The 19045-nt window shown below is 62.3% G+C and overlaps 1 protein-coding gene across 1 annotated transcript in view; it reads right to left on the reverse strand.

Annotated features, from left to right (window-relative positions):
- Positions 1–19045, reverse strand: part of KIF21B (kinesin family member 21B) — a 41365-nt gene that overhangs the window by 19522 nt on the left and 2798 nt on the right. Inside the window, exons 2-14 of the mRNA XM_059906241.1 lie at positions 9394–9616; positions 8943–9125; positions 6550–6699; positions 6318–6452; positions 5900–6067; positions 5496–5611; positions 4839–5034; positions 3571–3760; positions 2706–2769; positions 2426–2626; positions 1999–2080; positions 1575–1674; positions 464–655 (exon numbers count right to left, since the gene is read on the reverse strand). Coding sequence (XP_059762224.1) covers positions 464–655; positions 1575–1674; positions 1999–2080; positions 2426–2626; positions 2706–2769; positions 3571–3760; positions 4839–5034; positions 5496–5611; positions 5900–6067; positions 6318–6452; positions 6550–6699; positions 8943–9125; positions 9394–9616 — 2000 coding nt within the window. The remainder of the gene's footprint in view (positions 1–463; positions 656–1574; positions 1675–1998; positions 2081–2425; positions 2627–2705; positions 2770–3570; positions 3761–4838; positions 5035–5495; positions 5612–5899; positions 6068–6317; positions 6453–6549; positions 6700–8942; positions 9126–9393; positions 9617–19045) is intronic.

Genomic DNA, 19045 nt, shown 5'->3' on the forward strand with positions numbered 1-19045 from the left:
AGAACAAGGACCGCTCTGCAAGACGCACTCAATGCATGTTTGCTAAGTGAACGAATGAGTGGATGAGTGAGTGAGTCATGGGATGAAGGGGCTGAGAGCCACGTAAGGAAGATACATTGTGAGAAGCAGACTTGTAAATGTGATCAAAGGAAACACCCAAGGAGCAAATTCAGGAAGAAAGGCTGAGGGATTTCACCTTCATGGGCCTGGAGACAGGATTCTAATACTTCAGGCGATGGTAAAAATAATAGAAATGATAAACTGAGAACGTAGCAAAGGGACCGGAGTTGGACACAAGAACTTTCTGTGGGTCTAAGTGCACAGTCCAAGGTCAGAATGCCCCGCCCAGAGGCCCAAGTGACCCGGTGGTGCCCTTCTGACAGGGAGGGGCCCGGGGAGGGGGTGTGTGGCGGGTATGGGGCGGGGCTTCGTGGGGGCAGGGCTTCATGGGGCGGGGCCTCACTGAGATTCTGCAGCACGCGGTCCCGCTCCAGCTGCGTGTCCCGGATCTTGTTCTGCAGCAGGATCAGCTTCTCCTCGTACTGGTGCTTGAGCGTCTGGAGCCGCCGCTGGCTGTTCTCCAGCTCGTCAATCAGCTTCTGCTTGATTTCGATCTCGCACGTCAGGTCGGCCAGGTCAGCCTGGTAGTTCACCTCTGTGGGGGCAGAGACAGGCTGGACCGGGGGCCAGGGGCGTGGTGGAGGGGACGGGCCTTCCCCTAGCCAGCCGTGACCACTCAGTGACCAGTGGCGAGAGGAAGTGACACATCCCATGGTGGGAAGGTGCTGCCAGGTGGCAACACCCTTAAAGAGCTGCCCGGGAAGTGCAGGCCTGGGCCAGGGAGCTGGGGGGGGGGGGGGAACCAGGCGTCCCACCCACCCCTGCTGTGCCCCAGAGGCTGATGCCCACTCGCCATGGACGACCTGGGAGCCAGCAGGGCTGGAGGAGGGAGAGGACCCAGAGCAGCCAGCAGGACTCTGGGTCAGAGCAGAGCTGAGGGACACACGTCCCGTTTAGAGGAGTGGGCTTCAGACCAGCCAGACCTAGGTCCAAGGCCCAGCTCTGCATCTCCCACACTGGGGCAGGCCACCAACCCTCGTGAGCTTGGGAGGAGTCCTAACACCTCCGTCCAGGGTGGTTGTGAGGATGCAGAGGCCAGGCACGTGATGGGCAGAGCTCACCTCAGTGCCCGGCACCAGTGGGTGCTTGCTCAGTGAGAGTTTGCTGCTGCCATCGCATCCCTGTTGTTTCTGCTATTACTGGTTTCACGCCTGAGCTCAGCTGGGACACCCACTGCCCCGAGCAGTTTCTCTGGGCCTGCGTGGCAGGCAGCCCCGCGCCGGGCACCCTGCCCAGGAGCACCCCCGCCCAGGAGCACCCCGCCCCGGGCACCCCGCCCAGGAGCAGCCCCGCCCCGGGCACCCCACCTCGGGCACCCCGCCCAGGAGCACCCCTGCCCAGGAGCACCCCGCCCCGGGCACCCCGCCCAGGAGCAGCCCCGCCCCGGGCACCCCGCCCCGGAGCACCCCGCCCCGGGCACCCCCGCCCCGGGCACCCCACCCCAGAGCACGCACCCTTCTCCTCAGGGTCGGAGTCCGAGTCCACCAGGCTCTCCTCACTGCCCGAGTCCTCATCCTCCTCCTCACAGCCGCTCTCCTCTGGCTCCTCGTCCTCCTGGGCACCAGGCACCGTCAGGAGGGTGGGGAGTGGGTGGGTCACGGTGCTGGGGGGACCTCGGCTCACCCTCCCTCCTGGGAGAGTCCCACCCACTCCTCCCAAAGCCTGGGCAGAGCCCCTCTGTAGAAGCCTCCCGCCCCCATCACCCACCTGGGAGGAGGGGCTGAAGGATGGACATCACCATGGCGACCAGTCAGCTACCCGGAGGCATAAGGATCAGCTGCAGGCTGACCCCAGCCCCTCCCCGGCACCAGGACGTCATGGGGACCCTCACCCCGGCAGGGACATGGGCGTAGCCCCGGGTGGGCGGGGGACCCTCACCTCCTCGGCCTCATTGTCATCCGTCTCCTCGCTGTTCTCCTGTTGGAGTTTTGCCCTCTTTTTGAAGGCTTCCTTCTCTGGGCTGCCCAGGAGTGAAGGGTGGACCGGTTAGGGGACTAACCTGCCTTCAGTGTGTGGGTGGGGCGGGGGGGATGGGGGGGCAAGAGCGCCTCGTCTCTAGGGCCCTGTAGGGGGCTGGGCTCCGGTTCTGCAGGGATCCACTGCTCTCCCCTGGCCCCCAACTCAGAATGAACCCTGGGTGGACTCCACCCTCCCTCTCCTCGGGGAAAGCCCAGCGTCAGAGGAAGGTGGGAGGCTTCTGCCCACAAACCAGACCCGCCCACTGAGTCCCCAGGTCACCCGGGGTACGCACAGCCCCTGCTGGGCACGGGGTCCTGGGGGCCGCCTGCGGGGAGCCTCCCCTCACCTCTTTCTCCGCTGCCTGACCTCCTTCTTCTTGAGCCTCTCCAGGTCCTGCTTGGCTCGGCGGATGACCTCAGAGGCGTCCTCCATGGAGCTGGTCGGGACGACCGGGGACGCGCCCAGGGAGTAGGGACCCCGGGTCGAGGCCCGAGAGAGGCTGCGACGCAGGGACTCGTTCATGGCCTCGCTCTCCAGGAGCTTGGTCCTGCGGAAGGGAGGGTGGGGGGCAGGTGAGCGGCACTGCCTCGGCCCCCGGGCTCCCAGGTGTGCAGGGGCTCACTCACCGCAGCTCCTCAATCTCCCGGATGTAGTTCTGGATCAGAGCACCGATGGCCTCGTTGCCGTCTCCTGAGGGGGTGGCAGGGAGGAGGAACAGTTAAGAAGATAGTAAGTACAGCGAGGACCTTAGCTCCAAGCTGGTGGTCTTGTATCAGTGCCTCCAACAGGGCCTTTTCCGAGCAGGAATCTATCAAAGAGGGACTTGTCTGTGGGCGCGGAGGCACACAGGCGCAGCTGGTAACAGCGAGACTGGAAACAAGCAAACATCCATCAATAGAGGCTGTTATGATAAATTATTCGTCACCATCACATATGGAACACTGTGCAGCTGAAGAGAATTAAGTAGGCTTGTGTGTTTTTAATACGGAAAGATCCCGGGACTTCCCTGGCGGCACAGTGGTTAAGAATCCGCCTGCCAATGCAGGGGACACGGGTTCGAGCCCTGGTCTGGGAAGATCCCACATGCCGCGGAGCAACTAAGCCCGTGCGCCACAACTACGGAGCCTGCGCTCTAGAGCCCGCGAGCCACAACTACTGAGCCCGCGCACCTAGAGCCCGTGCTCCGCGACAGGAGAAGCTGCCGCAGAGAGAAGCACTGCAACGAAGAGTAGCCCCCGCTCGCTGCAACTAGAGAAAGCCCGCACGCAGCAACGAAGACCCAACACAGCCAAAAATAATAATAATTTAAAAAAAATACAGAAAGATCCCTACGGCATAATGCTAAGTGGAAAAGGAGTCACAGGACAATACATATGATCGCATTTTCAGAGAAAGAAAACGCCAACCTGCAGGCCCCACGTTCCGGGCTGGGTGAGGGTCGGAGGGCCCAGCCCACCCGCGCCCGGAGCCAGCCTGGTGCACCTGACTCACCGGCCTTGGCCAGGAGCAGGTTGGCCTCCTGGCTCATGAGCTGGGTGACGCGGTTGTTGATGGCGTCAATGGCCTCCTGCATGGCCTTGACCCGCAGGCGCAGCGCCCCGTTCTCCTTCTGCAGCATCGCGTTCTCCCGGAACAGGTCACTGTAGCCCTCGGCGCCATCCTCCCCGATCACCCTCTTGCCCTGGGAGGAGGGGCGGGGGGGAGGGGTCAGGGGCGGGGAGGGGGGGATGATACTCTTCCCCGCCACTCCTGCCCCGGCCCCTCCCTCGGCGTGGTGGCCCTGCCAACCTCCCAGTGCTCAGAAACCTGCCGTGGCCCCAGTGACAACAAAAAGTCCACACTTTGTGACCAGCCACTCCAGACCACTGCGTTCTCACTCCACCTCCCTCTCCACTGCGCACCTTCCTGTCTCCCCAGACATGAACCCGAGGGTCGGAACCCGAAGGGCCCCGGTGGTTGGCACGAAGGAGGAAGGCAGTCTGGGTGTGAGACTACAGGGAGGGGTGGGGATCGGAGCACAGAGCCGCACTCAGTCTAAAAGGGGCAGCCACTTGGGCCACTCCAGCCAGCCCGGCGCCAGACTGTTACATCTTCAAATTTTTAAAGAAAAACGGAAACTCCCTGATTTTCAGAAAGCACGACAACTACGTTGCATTCTTTTAAAGCAAAGGGCGAGTCAAACCAAAACCCACTTGTGTGCTAGGTTCGGGCCAGGGGCCATGGCTGGTGACTTTTGCCTCAGTCACATAGAATGGGACGCTCCCCCAAAGGCACTCGTTTTTCCTGTCTCTGTTCCTTTGCACGTGGCTTGTTGGCATCCTAGGACACCTGCTACAGTTCCTTTTGCTGGTATCTCATTCATTCCTCAAGATCCATATAAAAGGTCCCCTCCTCCATGAGGCCCTCCCTGACCACCTGAGCAAGGAGGGCCAACCCTCTCCCCTGCAGCATCCCCCAGGCACGCTGGACCACTCACGTGGTCCCCATCAACTCTCCTCATCCTGTGCCGCAGCTTAGAGTCTTATCTGGTCCAACACGGCATATTCAGCAGACGGGAAACCGCAGCAGAGCGTCTGCCCTACACATGAGATCTATGCAACCAGGGGTGTGCTCTCCCTTCTCTTATATTCTAAGCCCTGAGGGCTCCGACTTCGTATGCGCAGGTCACCCACCAGGTAAGCCTGGCACTGGGTGCCGTGGCTGGCACATGGAGATGCCCAGGGCGCGGGGAGGCCCGGTGGGGTGGGGGGCCCGCTCACCGCCTTGTACTCCATCAGCTCCATCTGCAGGCGCGCAATCTCGGCCCGCAGCGCGCTGATCTGCTGGCTGGTCTTGTCCTGGTTCACCACCACCTTGTTCTTGATGTTGCGAGCTCGGTTGGCGTATTTGAGCGTGTTGAGCGTCTCCATGAAGTCCCGGTCAGAGGGGCTCACGCAGGCGATCATGATGGTCTGGCTGGGGAGCATGGGGCGGTGGGGTGGGGAGTGAGGGACGAGGGCATGGCCGGCCCAGGAGCATCACTTCAGAGCAGATCCCGCTCCCACCTGGAAGCCCTAAGGACCTGGGCAGAACCTGGGACGTGGGGATCCGGACTACCTAGCCCAGGTTTCCACTGCAACAGTGGTGACCACAGCGAGGGAGGCCGTGATGTGTCATCGCCGAAATCATGGCCCTGTGTGTCCTTAGCGTCCCCGTCTATTTCCCCTTTGGGCTCTAGCACCTCCTTTAGGACTATCCCTCCCTGCTGTGCAGACGAGAAAGCTGGGTCCGACCGTAGTGGCCGATGGGCACCTCGAGGCCTGTGGCCCACAGGGGCGGGAGGGCCCCCTGTCCACTGGGCCTTCTGGCTCCGACCCTCCCACCAGTGTGCCCCTGCGCCTTCACCCCTGCCCCTCCCTGGGGTGGTGGGCGGGTACCTGTTGCCGCCCAGCGAGTCCTGGAGGAGCCGGGTGAGCTTGGAGTCCCTGTAGGGCACGTGCACCACTTTCTTGCTCTGGTCCCCCAAGGCGCTGATCACGTTGCCCAAGGCCAGCTGCGGGAGACAGGCCGCGCTCGCTCGAGAGCACTCAGGGAGGGAGCGGGGTGGGGACCAGCGACTGGTGAGCCGCAGGACCTGTCCCGCTGACCCCAGCAGCCCTCAGGCTCCCTGAGGGTTTAAAGGCAGATGTGATGGTTGGTGACATCAGGCAGTCGGGGACAAGAGGAGGGGGAAGGCCCAGAGGCCCAACAGTAGTGACATATGGGGCTCCGGCCAGTAGCCGGCCCAAGGGGGGCCTGGGGAGGGTCTGAGGCTGAGCCCTGCTGGCCGCCGCGTGCCTACCAGGCCACAGTTGATGGAGATGCCCTCCTTGGCCCGCTCGCCTGTGGCCCCCGTCCGCTTCAGCCGCTCTGAGCCCGCCAGGTCCACAAAGTGAAACTTGGCGGTGAGCGTCTCATACTCGCCCGAGGGAGCGGCGCCGTCGGGAAGCCCGGTCACGGCCTCGTTCACCTGCAGGGAAGCGGGCGTGTGACTCCCGGTCCCCGCCCACCTTGGGCTCCTCTGCTCTCAGCCCCTGCCCTCGGGATTCGGGGTGCAGCGTGGCTGGGGGGCTCACACACACAGCGCATCTGACTGCGTGCACGTGCCGGTTCTCCCCCCGTGAGAAAAAGAAAGGTCCGCCAGCCGGCAGGGTGAGCCGAACCCCCAGAGCCCGGGCTCCGTCCCCGCCCCGCCCTCCGACACGCCGCGGGCTGCTCACCAGGTCGGGCCGCGTGCACAGGCGCATCTGGCACACGTGGACGGTGAAGATGGCGTGGGAGCGGGAGCTCTGCACGTTCATCTGGGTACTGGCCGTGGTGCGCGACAGGGCGCCCTGCTTCAGGCACTGGATCAGCTGCGGGGGGCAGACGTGAGGACCAGCTGGCTGCAAAGCCCGGCCCCAGCCCCCAGCCCCCAGCCCCCAGCCCCCGGGCGGCTCCTCAGATGCTCACCTCCTCCTGGGAGCTGATGAGGCGGGAGGTGACGCCCGTGGTGTAGATGCCGCCGTTGGCGTCCTCGTGGATCTTGATGTTGGACCTGCGGTGGCGGGCGTCGGGGTCGCGGGCGCTGTCGAAGAGGTCGAGGATCTCCTCGTTGTAGAGCTGTGCGGGCGGAAGACAGCCGCTGGGTGCAGGTGGGTGCGGAGGGGCCCCCGGGGCTCTCTCGTGTCACAGGCCAGCTCTGCTTTGCAGGTGTGGAAACCAGGCTCTGGGAGGCTATCTGGCCACCCCTGGCCCTCTCTGGGCTCCGGCTCCGGGATCTTTCCCCTGGACAGGGTAGGGCAGCTGGGCCCCGGGGAGAGCTATCCTGAGAGCCCTTCCACTCTCCAAGGAAGTGGCACCCAGCGCTCAGCCCTGGTGGGGGGCTAAGGACCTGGGGGGGACAAGGGGACTCGAGCCCTCACGTGGACGAACAGCATGTGACGTGGTCGGGGCGGAGCCTGGGATGTTACAGGGCGGGAAGGGGGGGTGGGGGTGTGGCTCCAGGAGGGAGGGGAGGTGGGACTCAGTGGAGAGCTGAGCAGCGCCCTATGCGATCCCCATGGTCCCTGGGGGCTGAGGAATGTGGGATGGAGGGCAGCCTGGGGACGCCACCATGGGAGGTGGCCTGGCCAGAAGCATCACCCCATTTCAGATGGTCTCAGGCTTGCAGACTCTTGTGTTTGGAGTTGCTGGCAGGGAAAGTTTCACCTGCTGGAATTTTCACCCTGCAGGGAGCTGGGGCCGGGAGCAGGAGGGACGGGGCAGCTGGTCAGCAGCCAACAGAATCCCGTGGGGGGAGGGGGCAGGCCACAGCCCTCGGACATCCGAGGCTTTGATGGCCTTAAAGGGACAGAAATACCCCACAGGAAGGGGAAGAGGAAACGGAAGGGACCGGTGCAGACGTGGGGGCCTTGGTGTCTGTCTGTCTGTTGGGACAGACGCACGGCATCGTTTAACCCCTTGTGGGTCGCCCTTTGGCATGGGTTTTCTAGGTACTGAACTGCTCTTTGGGGCTCTCTATGGCAAAAGGATGGAGAAAGGAAAAAACAAAGAGATGAGGAAGCTTATAGAAATACACAGCATAGAACACGCATACACACAAACACATACACATATACGCACACACGTACCTACACACATACACATACGCACGAACACATGCAGACATACACAGACGCACACATATACACATGTGCACACACATACACAAACATGCACCTACACACATCTACACATACATATACACACAAACACATACATACAGACACACGCACATGCCTACACATACACACACATACACATATATGCACATACACACATATACACACACAGAGGCAGACTCTGCATCAGAAGCAAAAGCCCAGAAGAGCAAAGAGAAACTCTCAAGTCTACAGTACAGGTCCCCTAAGGGGAAAGCAGCCACGCTGCAGGCCCAGGAGGGAGCCACGCTGGGGCCGGGGTTGGGGGGTGCGGGGGGGGGGGTGGGACACGAGACCTGGGGAGGGCTGGGGCCACATCTCTCCCCCCGAGGACAACCTGGGTGCAGTCTGAGCCCAGGGTGGCTCCACACCCAGCAAACGTCCCAGGGCCGGGGGTCCGTGGGCTGGAGTTTGGACACTGGGAACTGGAGCTGCCCGGTCCAGCTGTGCTAGAGCAGGAGCCTGGTGACACCGGGCCTCATGAGAAGTACCCAGGCCCACCGGCCTTCCTGGAGACGCTTCTGAGAGGCCCCTTGGGAGGCCAGAGGTCCCCTCCCCACCCCCAAAGCCCCTAGCTGCCACGGTCCCTGGGCTCGGCACCCGGACATCCTCCCAGGGAGAGGCAGGGCCAGATGCCAGAAAGGCCCCTCAGGAGGACCTTCCTGCCCTGGGGTTAGAGAAGGCTCAGAGGGTCAGGAAGGACCTCAGCCAGAAAGGGACAGGGCAGGCCGCGCTGAGGCTGGGGAGGACCCAGCAGAGGCCAGAAGGGGCGACAACTAGAGTCTCACTGTGTGCTGGGCACGTGCTTCCTCATCATCCCCTGAAACCCCTAGGAAACAGGCGTCATCACCCCCATTTTGCAGAGTGGTGAAATGACTTGCCCAAGGTCACACATCTGGTACGTGTCGGAGCTGTAATCAGTCAGGGTTGGAAGAGCTCCTACAGGTTCTCACTGACTCAAGCTCCGTCTGAGGCAGCGAGCCCCTTCAGTGTCCCACCCGGTGGTCCTCCGGCTCCGGCTGGGATACTTCCAGCAGCGGGAAGCTCATCACATGCAGATGCCTCCCTGGCTTCCCAGGCTCTTCCTGCGGCCCTGGCGGGGAGCCCAGCTTCCAGGTCTTGCTGCCCCCGTCTCCCTCCAGCCCACCCACAAGGCCACGGTACCTCCAGGAACTGGGCGCTGACTTTGAACTCGGGCCCAGCCACACCCTGCTCCTGTGCCCGCCGCTTGCGCTCAGCGATGCCCCCAAAGAGGTGCGCGATGGCCCTCGGGATGATGCCCTGCTCCTCCTCCGCCATCGCCACGTCGAAACCGGTGCCCATAGTGTATGTCTTCCCGGCCCCCGTCTGCGTTGGCAAAGACGGAAGGAGGGTGTTATCCAGCACCCTGGGGGCGCCAGCGAGCCCCGGACCCTGGCTGCGTCCCCCTCATTTACCTCCCAGCCTGGGTCCCTGCCCGGCCTGGTCCCAAAGCCACAGCCAGCAACGCGGCAGCACCCTCGGACCACAGACAAAACTGCAGCCGCGTCTCACCTGCTCCGAGGGCGGCTCTCTCTCCCGTCAGACAGGGAGCCCGGGGCTGCAGTGGCTGTAGGCGGGAGGAGGTATAGCTTACCTGCCCGTAGGCCAGCACCGTGGCGTTGTAGCCCTCGAAGCAGCCCTCCACGAGCTTGCTCACGCAGGTAGAGTAAATCTGCTCCTGCCAGGTGTCCAGGTCGAAGACGAAGTCATAGGTGAAGGCCTTGTCCTTCCCCAGGAGGACCTGGGGCTCGCCCGGGGTGACCGAGGTGCAGATGTGGCAGCCCTCAATCTTCTCTTTTGACAGCTGGGGCCGGATCCTGCCCGGGGTGGGGGGAGTCCTGGGTCAGACCCAGCTGCGGGGGGGCTGCAGCCACCCTCCTGCCCGTCCTGCCGCCAAGCGTCCACGCCCCCAGGCCCCTCCTGCCCCACAAGCGGGAGGAGAAGGAAGGAAACCTAGGGCGAGGGCAGCTTTGTAATACTACGCTAACAGTAACAGTAATAGCGATATCAACACCCCCCAAAGCAGCAGCTGCTAACATTTTACGAGCACTCTCTGTATCGAATCTATGTTAAAGGTATTTTACCTAAATGAATTCATGTATCCTTTACCATAAACCGGCGAGGTATGTATTATTTGCCTGATTTTACAGATGAGAAAACAGAGGCTGGGAGAGTTTAAATGACTCGCCCAAGGTCGTGTAACGGATCGTGACAGGTCTGAATGACATTAAAGCACACGCTCCCAATTGGAGCCTGTGACTCCGTCCCACAGAGCGGGGGAGAGAAGGCAGCTGGCCCCCTTCTGGGCAGGCAAAGCCCAAGACCAGGGAGGGGAAGGAAGGGCGAGGCCTGGCTGCCCACCCCGGGGCCGCGTTCCGCAGGAGACCAGCGCCTCTGCCCAGGCCTGCGGGGGCTGCAGGGATCCCCCAGCTCAGGACCCGCCCCCCTCTACCAGATGCCGGAGGAACAGTCTCAGGCACAAGCTCTTTCCTCTCAGGGAGCCAAGGGGGCCGGACCAGGCACAGCCCTGCAGAGCAGGTCCAGGCAAAAGTTGGAGAAAGGCAGGGACCTCCAGCAGGGGCACCAGCCACAGGAGGGGCCACATCCCAGACCCTGGGGGCTCCCCGGTAAAGAGGAAGGGAAGCGGCATCAGGGCTAAGGGGGGGCGCAGCCTTGGACAGGGCCGTCTCCATGCGCCGCCCCTTCCCCTCTTCCAAGCAGCCACTGCCGGAGGAGGTCCCCATGGCAACCAAGTGTGAGTCAGTGAGCATGCGTGCGTCGGGATTGGCAGGGAGCACCTCCTGATGCCTAAAGTAAGGCGGGGGGCAGGCTCTGCGGCTCGTGGGCTCACAAAGCCAGCCCCTCTGCCGGGCTCTCACAATGAGCTGCTTGTCAGCATTCCTCTCCCTAAGCCAACATTTACCAGGAGAAGAAAAGAGTGCGAGGGCCAGGCCGGCAGGCGTCCAGGACCTCGGGGCGCCTCGCTGCAGAGCCGGGCCCTCCAAGCCGCCATCCTGCCCCTGTCCCCGGCTGTCCAGCCCCCGAGGCCCCTCAGAGCTGCAGGCCAGGTGAGGTGCTCGCCTGGGCCTGCTACCTGCACTTTGCCGCGAGGGGGTTAAAGAGGCCGGGGGAGCAGGTGGTTAGAACCCCAGGCCCAGTTCACACCCATGGATGGTGGCCTTCCTGCAGAAGCCTTTCCCCTGAGGTGTGGACAGGTCCTTACGCCATGGAGGTTGCCAGGTCCGGACGTCCAAGGAGGCTCCCACCCCCTCGCCCCATCCAGCTGTTCCGGGACAGGCTGTAGTGAGACTCCAGCTTCTCAGTCCCCCCCAGACTGGTTTCTGGCTGGGAAGGGAGCTGTAGATTCCACCCATCCTTTCTGCACCTGCAGACCAGAAACCTGACCTGCCAGTTAAGACGCCCAGGCTGCAGCGCTCCCACCTGGGCCGCCGGTGGTGGCAGCCGACACGCACGACCACACCGAGGGGGACGCTGCGGTCCCCACCGTGGATGAGGAACTAGCTGGTGCCCGGCCAGCCGCAGGCAGCAGCGGCAGCAGGGTCGGAGCCCGGGCGGTGCGTGCTCTGCTGCTTGATGCTCCTGTCCTTCATGTGGCTGAGGGGCAGGGCCCAGTGTGCCAGGCAGTGACCTCAGGGGGGACCGGGCATCGGGCGGGAAATCAGGAGCTCGGGCCCGGGGGGCCCAGGGTGTCCAGGGCTCCCAGGGGGACCGGGGGCCTGGCGGGGGGCAGCCTCTGAGGCCCCTCCAGCTCTGCTGGCCGGCACCAGCTCCCAAAGACGCCCTCCCTGCCACGTGGGCTGCTTGTGATGGGATTTCTGGATCCAGTTCAAACACCATTTAATTACCACAGGCAGATGGCAATGCTGGTGATTGGAGGAAATCGAATCAGGGTCCCGGGAGACAGTGGGAGCAGGGGAGGGGGGCAGCAGCCCTGCTGGGCAGAGCCAGTCGACAAGGGGCCAGCTTCTGCTCCGCCCACCAGCCCCCAGACCAAGAGGGTGGCCAGAAGAGCAGTCTAGGAGACAGGGCGTAGAGGAGGGACCCTCCAGAGCCTGGCACATCCTGCTGTGGGGTCCTCTGGGGTCAGAGATTACTGAGAGATTACAGAGATTACAGCCCCACACGGGCCCATTCTACGCACCAGTGTGCTTGGCAGGCATCATGGGTGAGTACTGTTACCCAGAGAATGGGGTACCAGCTGGGAGACAGAGGACACGGGCCCAGGATGAGTCACTAGTTCCCAAAGCCACTGACCAGGACGAGGAGGGGGGCGTGTTAGTCCCAGGAATGGGCCTTGAATGAGTAACTGGAGATGGCAGCAGAGAGAATGAAGATTGCACGGATGCTTTCCACGGGCAGGTGCTGGGCCAGGCACCTGCCACGGACCACCTCACTTAAGGGAGGTGATGAGCTAGGGATTTCAACGCCCACTGTCCAGAGAGGAAAGTCGAGGCTTGAAGCAGTTGAGTCACACATAGTAAAATACAGGGAAGCTGGGAGTCTGAAGCCTGCGGCTTCTCCGCTTGCCCAGCTGCCTCCTGCCCGGGAAACTCAATGTCTAGATGGATATATAAACTCCCTCCACGCATCACCATCAGGGGCAGGAGGCAGCCGGGGGGAGTCCGACCACAGCCTCACACATGCGCCAGGCTGGGCTCCGGCGCCCAGCCTTCAAGGCACAGTCCAGCGGGGGCGAGCATCCTGGGGCTCCTGCCCACCACACCCTGCCCAGTGGAGAATCTGAACCCAGGCCCTGCAGGCGGGAGACAAAGACGGCCCCGGACAAGCCCCTGCCCCATCCTCCTGTGGTCCAGGAGCCCCCGCTTCCTCCTGTGTCATCTGGACGACCTCTTCCCAGCTTTAGCTTTCTAAGAACTCCATCGCCCTCCCCTCCGGCAGCTCCTGTCCCGGCCCCGCCTGGGGTGAGGTCACTTCTGTGGGCTGCCCTCAGAGCTAGTGGCCCTCCGCCAGCATCACCGCCCCAGATGAGGGGAAGGAGGCAGCTTCCGGCTATGCAGGGTGGCAGGATGGCAGGATGGCACCACTCCCAGCCCTGTTCCTCCCTTGGGGCACGGGCGGGAGGTCAGGGGTGGGAACCAGGTTCCAGGGTCTTGCCAGTAAACCATGGACGCTGGGTGCTGTGGACCAGATGCAGGGCCGGGGTGAGGTGACTGAGGTATTCGCCTCAAGTGCAAAATTTAAGGGAGCATGAAAAAACTCAGTAATCAAGATTAATCATGATTTAATGCAATATTTGGAAACTCAAATTGGCAAACCGTGCTGCCTGTTTTTGTCAAAGTTTTGTGGACCCCACGTCCAGTATCATTTCTGTCCAGAGGCCCCCCTGAATGTCACCCACGGGCACCTCACCCCAAGCCCCATCCCCCCCAAACCTCCCCCATCCCTTCTCCAGGTCCTGCAGGGGGAGGGCGGGCGGACGGCCCCACTAAGAAAGGCCCGGAATCTCCCAGAACAGAGCCCGGTCTATTCGCCACTTGGCAACCCGCAGAGAGGGCGGTGGGAGGGGGAGGGGGTGGGACGGGGGCGCGGAGGAAGGGCCGGCGCTAGCTCTTCGGAGGCGGGATCTGGCCCAGGGTCCTCGGTGCGCAACGGGGCGGGAGCTGGGGTGCTGTGGCTGGTGATTTTAGTATCTGTCCACGCACGCTGGGGCAGAGGGACTGCGGGCACTCAGGGCCGCCCCCACACGGGCTGGTGCTCCAGGCGGGGGACAGAGGCCGCCAGCCCGAGCCCAGGCCTGCGGCAGCCGCTGAGCTCAGCGGTCCCTGGGCTCTTCGGGAGGCCGGCACAGGGCGGAAGGGGCGGACAGAGGAGACAGGCAAGCCCGGGGGATGCTGATACCGACCAGGAGGAAAAGTCCCTCCCTCAAAGGGTAGCCGGCCGGAGCCCCACACCCCACCCCGTCCTCGGTGACATCACACAAAGCCGGCCAATCATCGCCCAGGGCTCCGCCCAGTAACCTTGGGCTGGGGGAGGGGCGGTGGGTGTAGCTCAGCTTCTCAGGTGAAATCCGTCCTGCCCAATCAGCTGCCTCCGGTCCCTCGTTTGATCCCTCATTGACCTGCCCCCAAATCTTTGCCCAAAATTCCTAGGGATGAGGCCGCCAGGCTCTTTCCCCTCGAAGAAGTCTTACTTTTCTCCAAGAGGTAACAGGCTGTGATATTAAAATAACCAAGAACTGTTGCAGAATCCTAGAAAATTCTTACAGCTGTGGTATATGGTCTGATTCCTGACACCCTTTTTTGCTGGTACCTGGAACCCCGTTACATCTCTGCTGACTCAATTCCCCAGTAGGTAATAACTCGGCACTTAGGGAGCAAGATGCCTCTTTGCTGGTCGCTGTACCTACCACACTTTGCACACGTTCTAAGGGGGGTATCGCCCCCCCCCCCGCCCCAATTTACAAATGAGGGCTCAGAGAGAAATTAACGCAGCTCAAGGTCACATAGCTAATTAGTAACAACGTCTTCTAGGAAGACCACCTTTCCTGGCTGTGGGCCTGAAGATTCAGTGCAGAAGGAGGGAGAACCAGGCTGCATGCAGCTGCCCACCTGTGACTAATGTCACTCTGGGGACTTCCAGGCTGGGAGACACCCTCTCAGGCCTCACCTTGAAGTCTTTGAGAAGAACCACAGACCCGGACTAGAATCTCCCCTCAGATGGCCACGGTCGCCCATGTAACTAGTCCCTTTGGAAAAAGCCCCAAGGATATAAGCCTATCTGCTCTTCTCTCCTTCAGGACCCCCTAACACCTTTCTGGAACCCTGAATAGGAGCCCCTGGGCAAGCGGGACAGCCCAGGGAGGCCCAGAGAAGTAAGGACGCCCAGCACCCCGTCTTGGGGTGTGCTAATTCCAAGGTTGCCCAAATTTCACGGCCTCCCCTCCTCAGGCCAGCCCACAGTCGCGTGCCTGGCTTCATCTGGGGCTGGGCTGTCGTGGCCTCCGTCGTGGAAGTGTGTGTGTGTGTGTGTGTGAGTGTGTGTGTGTGTGTGGCAGGGGACACCAAGAGGAGCCCCAGGACCTCCTGTCTGCCTGGCACACCAAATCACTCAGCCATGCCATGACCTGCCAGGGATCAGCTCGTCCCCATCAGTGACAGAGCGAGACCAAAGGGGAAACCAGCTACAGCGGGAGGGATTCAGGTAAGCTGGCAGAAGGAACTTCCTGCCTGCAAAGGCTGTGGAGCCCTGGGAAGGGGAGTCTGGGAGGCTGTGCAACCTTCCTCCTCTGGAATCATGGTCACTGATACCACCCAAGCCTCATCGGATAAGGACAGTACCTAATATCTTTTGAGAACCTACGTGCGGAGCTCCTTTACATGCATGAACACATGTCACGTGTAAAGACCCCTCTTTACTGAGGCTCAGAAAGGAGAATCTGAACAAGCCCGAAGTCACACAACTCCTAATGGTGGAGGTGAAATTCAAACCAAGCCTGACTGTGCCCAGTCTGGCCTCACCCTCTAAGCAGCCCTGGCGCGGAGAGAGGTGGGCTGGAGAAAGATGATCCTGCTGCCAGCTGCCAGCAGGGCTGAGAGCTGTCTGCTGGGGAAGCATTTCCCCATTTTGTAGTGAAGACAGCCGAGGCCTGGGCAGGGGAAGCAGGGGGCCGAGGACGCAGAAGGCTGCTTCCCTGCATGAGCACGGCGCCCACCTCCCTCCGCGGCAGAAAGAGGACGCCCGCACCCGCTTTACCAGGCGCCCTCTCCTCCCCCTCCTCCGCCCACCGTGGCAGCCTGCCAGCTCCGGGAAGGCGGCTGGAAGCAAAATCCCTGCTCTCTCAGGAGAGGCTGGCTCCCAGACACCCGGGGGGCTTTAGGCGACTTAGCGCAGAGAAAGCGTCTTCCCCTGGGGGCCGGTCCTCTCTGAAGCAGGGTGGCAGGTCCAGCCCGGGGTGCTGGCCCTTTCAGCTGCAGGGGTGCAGTGCGGGGAGCCCCGTGCCAGCCAGAGGGCCCAGGCGTCCTCCCACCGGCCCTTCTCCTGGCCTCCCAGACCCTCCCCAGCCCAGCCTTCCTGAGGCTGCCGCAGGGAAAAGACTGGCTCTGAACCCCCAAACAAGAAGGCTTTGTACGGCGGGGTCAAAGGGCATGGGTTTACAGGGCTCAGCCTGGTGAAAGGGGTCTGTCAGCCCCCTCTGCCTACTTCTGCCCTCACACATCTTCCCGGGAGCACAGGGAGCGGTGCAGACACTCAGAGGGAACCTACAGGAGACCTGGGGTTCAGCACACCGACCCTACTCCCTCCTGAGGATGCCCTTAACCTCTCTCTCCTCTCTCTCTCTGTTCATCCCAGGGTTCTGGCCACTGACTTCTGAGGAATGCCCGGACGGGCCATCCAATGGGGGAGGGCGCGGGGAATCTTATCCACAACCCCCCAGGGCATCGGGATCTCAGCTGGGCCCAGGCACCCCCAGAATGGCCGAAGCAGGCACGGGGGAGGAAGCAGGCGGGCAGAGGGGCTGGGAAGGCAGGAGCTGGAGCGAGGAGGGGCCGAGGGCGGCCAGTCCCGATCCTGAGCTTCAGAGGCCCCTGCCTGCTGTTGGCCACGCGAGCCTGCAGGCCTGTGAGCCTATGAGCAGCAGCTCAGGGCCTGGCAAGAGGGCGTTCCCAGCTCAGGGAAGCCCGCTCAGCTGTGCTCCGGCATCCCGGGGCATCTGGCAGAGGTTTCCCATGACCTCCCAGGAGACGCGGCAGAGCCCAGAGCTGTGCCGGCATCTGCATCTGGTGGGGGACAGCTCAGTGGGGACTGGGCCCTGGGGACACTCCCCTGCTGAGGAATGCACAGCAACAGGCGCCTGGCCTGAGCCTCTCCCCACCCCGCTGGCCCTGGTCCCCAGCCGCCCTGCCAGGCTCTCCTCGGGGCACCTTAACTCCAGCCTCAGGAAGGACCAGTCCGGCCTAGAGGAAGGACTGGTGGCCTCTGCCACCACTCTGATGGCGGGCTTCCGCCGAGGATGGCAGAGGGACAGGGGCTCAGGCATCTGGGGGTCTGGGGATGGGGAACCGTGGCCCTCCATCCCTTCCACTCCCAGAGCAGCCGAGGGGAGAGAGGGAGTGCTCCAGAGGACAGGACACTGCCGCCAACAGTGCTGCCACCTGCTGTGGGCTCCGTGGCCCCTGCCACTGAGCTCCACCGCCCCATCCCCCTGGGACAGAGAATTAGCCCCCGGGGTCAAGGCCGACCATCCCAGCCCACGCCCCGCCCCAGCAGGAGGCCTCCTCCCCTCCAGAGCCCAGCAGCCTCTCAGGGCCCCCGCCTCCTCCTAAGGAGCTGCTTGTCTAGAGGTTAAAGGAGAGAGACAGGAGCCCAAGGACACTTGGGGTGGGGGTGGGTGTAGAGGGAGCAAGAGGAGACTTGGCTGTCCTGGAACTTCCCTAGAGGGTGGCGAGGTGGCACTCAGGCAGGAAAACAAATTCCAGGGGCGGCTGCGTGTATCTCAGGAAAGGGAGAAGGGCGGCTCCCACCCAGTGGTGGTGGGGGAGAAACTCCCCCAAACTAGGAGCACGTGGGGACAGGCAGCCCACAAAGAAGGCCCAGCCGGCCTCACCCGTCACATCTGCACAGCCCTGTGTGCCTCCCCGAGTACCTTCCCATGTTCACGGTCACGGCCATGACGTGCGGAAAGGGCTGGAGGAAACGGAGGCACAGAGGTGCCCAGAAAGAGCTAATTAGCAGCCGGACGAGGAGGCCACGTGGAGCAGTGTGAGAAGCACGTGCTTGGAAGCAAGGGTGCCCTGGGCTCAAATTCAGACGCCTCCATTTACTGCTGTGAGCCTGTGCCCATCTCTACGATGGGCATGACATCCGTCACCTCGCGGGCTCCCGTGGGACAATGCAGGCGTGACACCTGGCGCTCAGTGAGCATGCAGGAAATGGCAGCGCCCAGCTCCCCCCCCCCCCCCCCCCCCCCCCCCCCCCCGCTCAGTCCTTCCATCACAGCGAGCTTCCTGCAATCAATCATCAATCAATCAATCCAAGGGCTCGAGGTGAATTCCTCTTTTTACCTACCAGTCACTGTGGCTTAACCCAGAGAGACACCGCTTAGGTACACTTTAAGGGCTTATTTTTAAAACATTTTATTCACACTTAGCTTCTCAAGAGTCACCCTTTAAGGACCGGCCACCTTCTACTGCATCCAAACCGCTCCTCTTCACAAATGGACAAACCAGAACAAAGCGCTGATCCCATTCTACAGTGGGTAAAACTGAGGCCCAGAAGGAGAAACAGAAATGGGGCCCCATGACCCAGCCAGTAACCGACTTCGTGGGCCCCAGCCCTGCCCTCTGCCCCCAGAGCTGTAGGAATAAGGGTGCCAGGCACATGTCACCTCAGCCACTTCCTCAGCCCCCGCCCCACCCCCCTCTATGAGGTCTTCAAAAGCTGAGAGCCAATCAGGCAGGCTGGCTGGGGCGGGGTGGGGGGCACACTTCCGGGGCCTGCGGTTACTACACTGCACTTCCTGGTGATGACGTAAGCCCTATTTCTGCAGCAGAAGCCCGCCACCAAGACTCTCAGGTCTCCACTGGCCACAGGAGGCCCTGCCTGGGCCTCAGTTTCCCAGGTCTGTGAGCTGGACAGCAGGGGCCACAGAGGGCACTGGTTGGCCTTGACTGGCCTTGGACTCCGCCAGAGTGGGGGCAGGGGGCGGGGAAGGGGGGCTCTGAAGGCACAGCATCCCCACACTCACTCAGTTTTTTCTGTTTTCAGTGTCTTTGTCCCAAACCACCAATTCTCTTGATTCAAAATTCAGACAGACACTGACTTAAGACTTCAGAGGAGCCTGGATCCAGGTGAATAACTGCAGCTAGAGAACCCGAAGGAGAGAGCAGGGGTGCCATCTGACTGTCCCTGGGCCCCTGGCTGGTGCTCCCCATCCCCTTTCCAGCCCCTGCCTGAGCCTGCAGTGTCCAGGGATGGATGTGGAACCGGCAGAGCCCCCATCCCCACCCTAGCAGACTAAGGAAGGAAGCTTAAGGAAACCAGGCAAAGATAAGGGGGAAGGAGGTCAGGCCACACTGAGGGCTCCCCTCGGGCTGGGGGCTCAGAGCTGGGGGCTTGAAAGGGTCTTAAATAAATGCACCACGTGACTTGGCTTCCTTCCCCAATCTCAACTTTGCCAACTGGCATTTCTTAACAGCCACCCCTTCCCCTTCTCCCCCCACTAGTCAGGCCTATATTTCTGCAGCCGGGGGCAGGTCAGCTCTCCC

This window comes from Balaenoptera ricei, chromosome 1 (genome assembly GCF_028023285.1).
Source record: "Balaenoptera ricei isolate mBalRic1 chromosome 1, mBalRic1.hap2, whole genome shotgun sequence".
Lineage (NCBI taxonomy): Eukaryota > Metazoa > Chordata > Mammalia > Artiodactyla > Balaenopteridae > Balaenoptera > Balaenoptera ricei.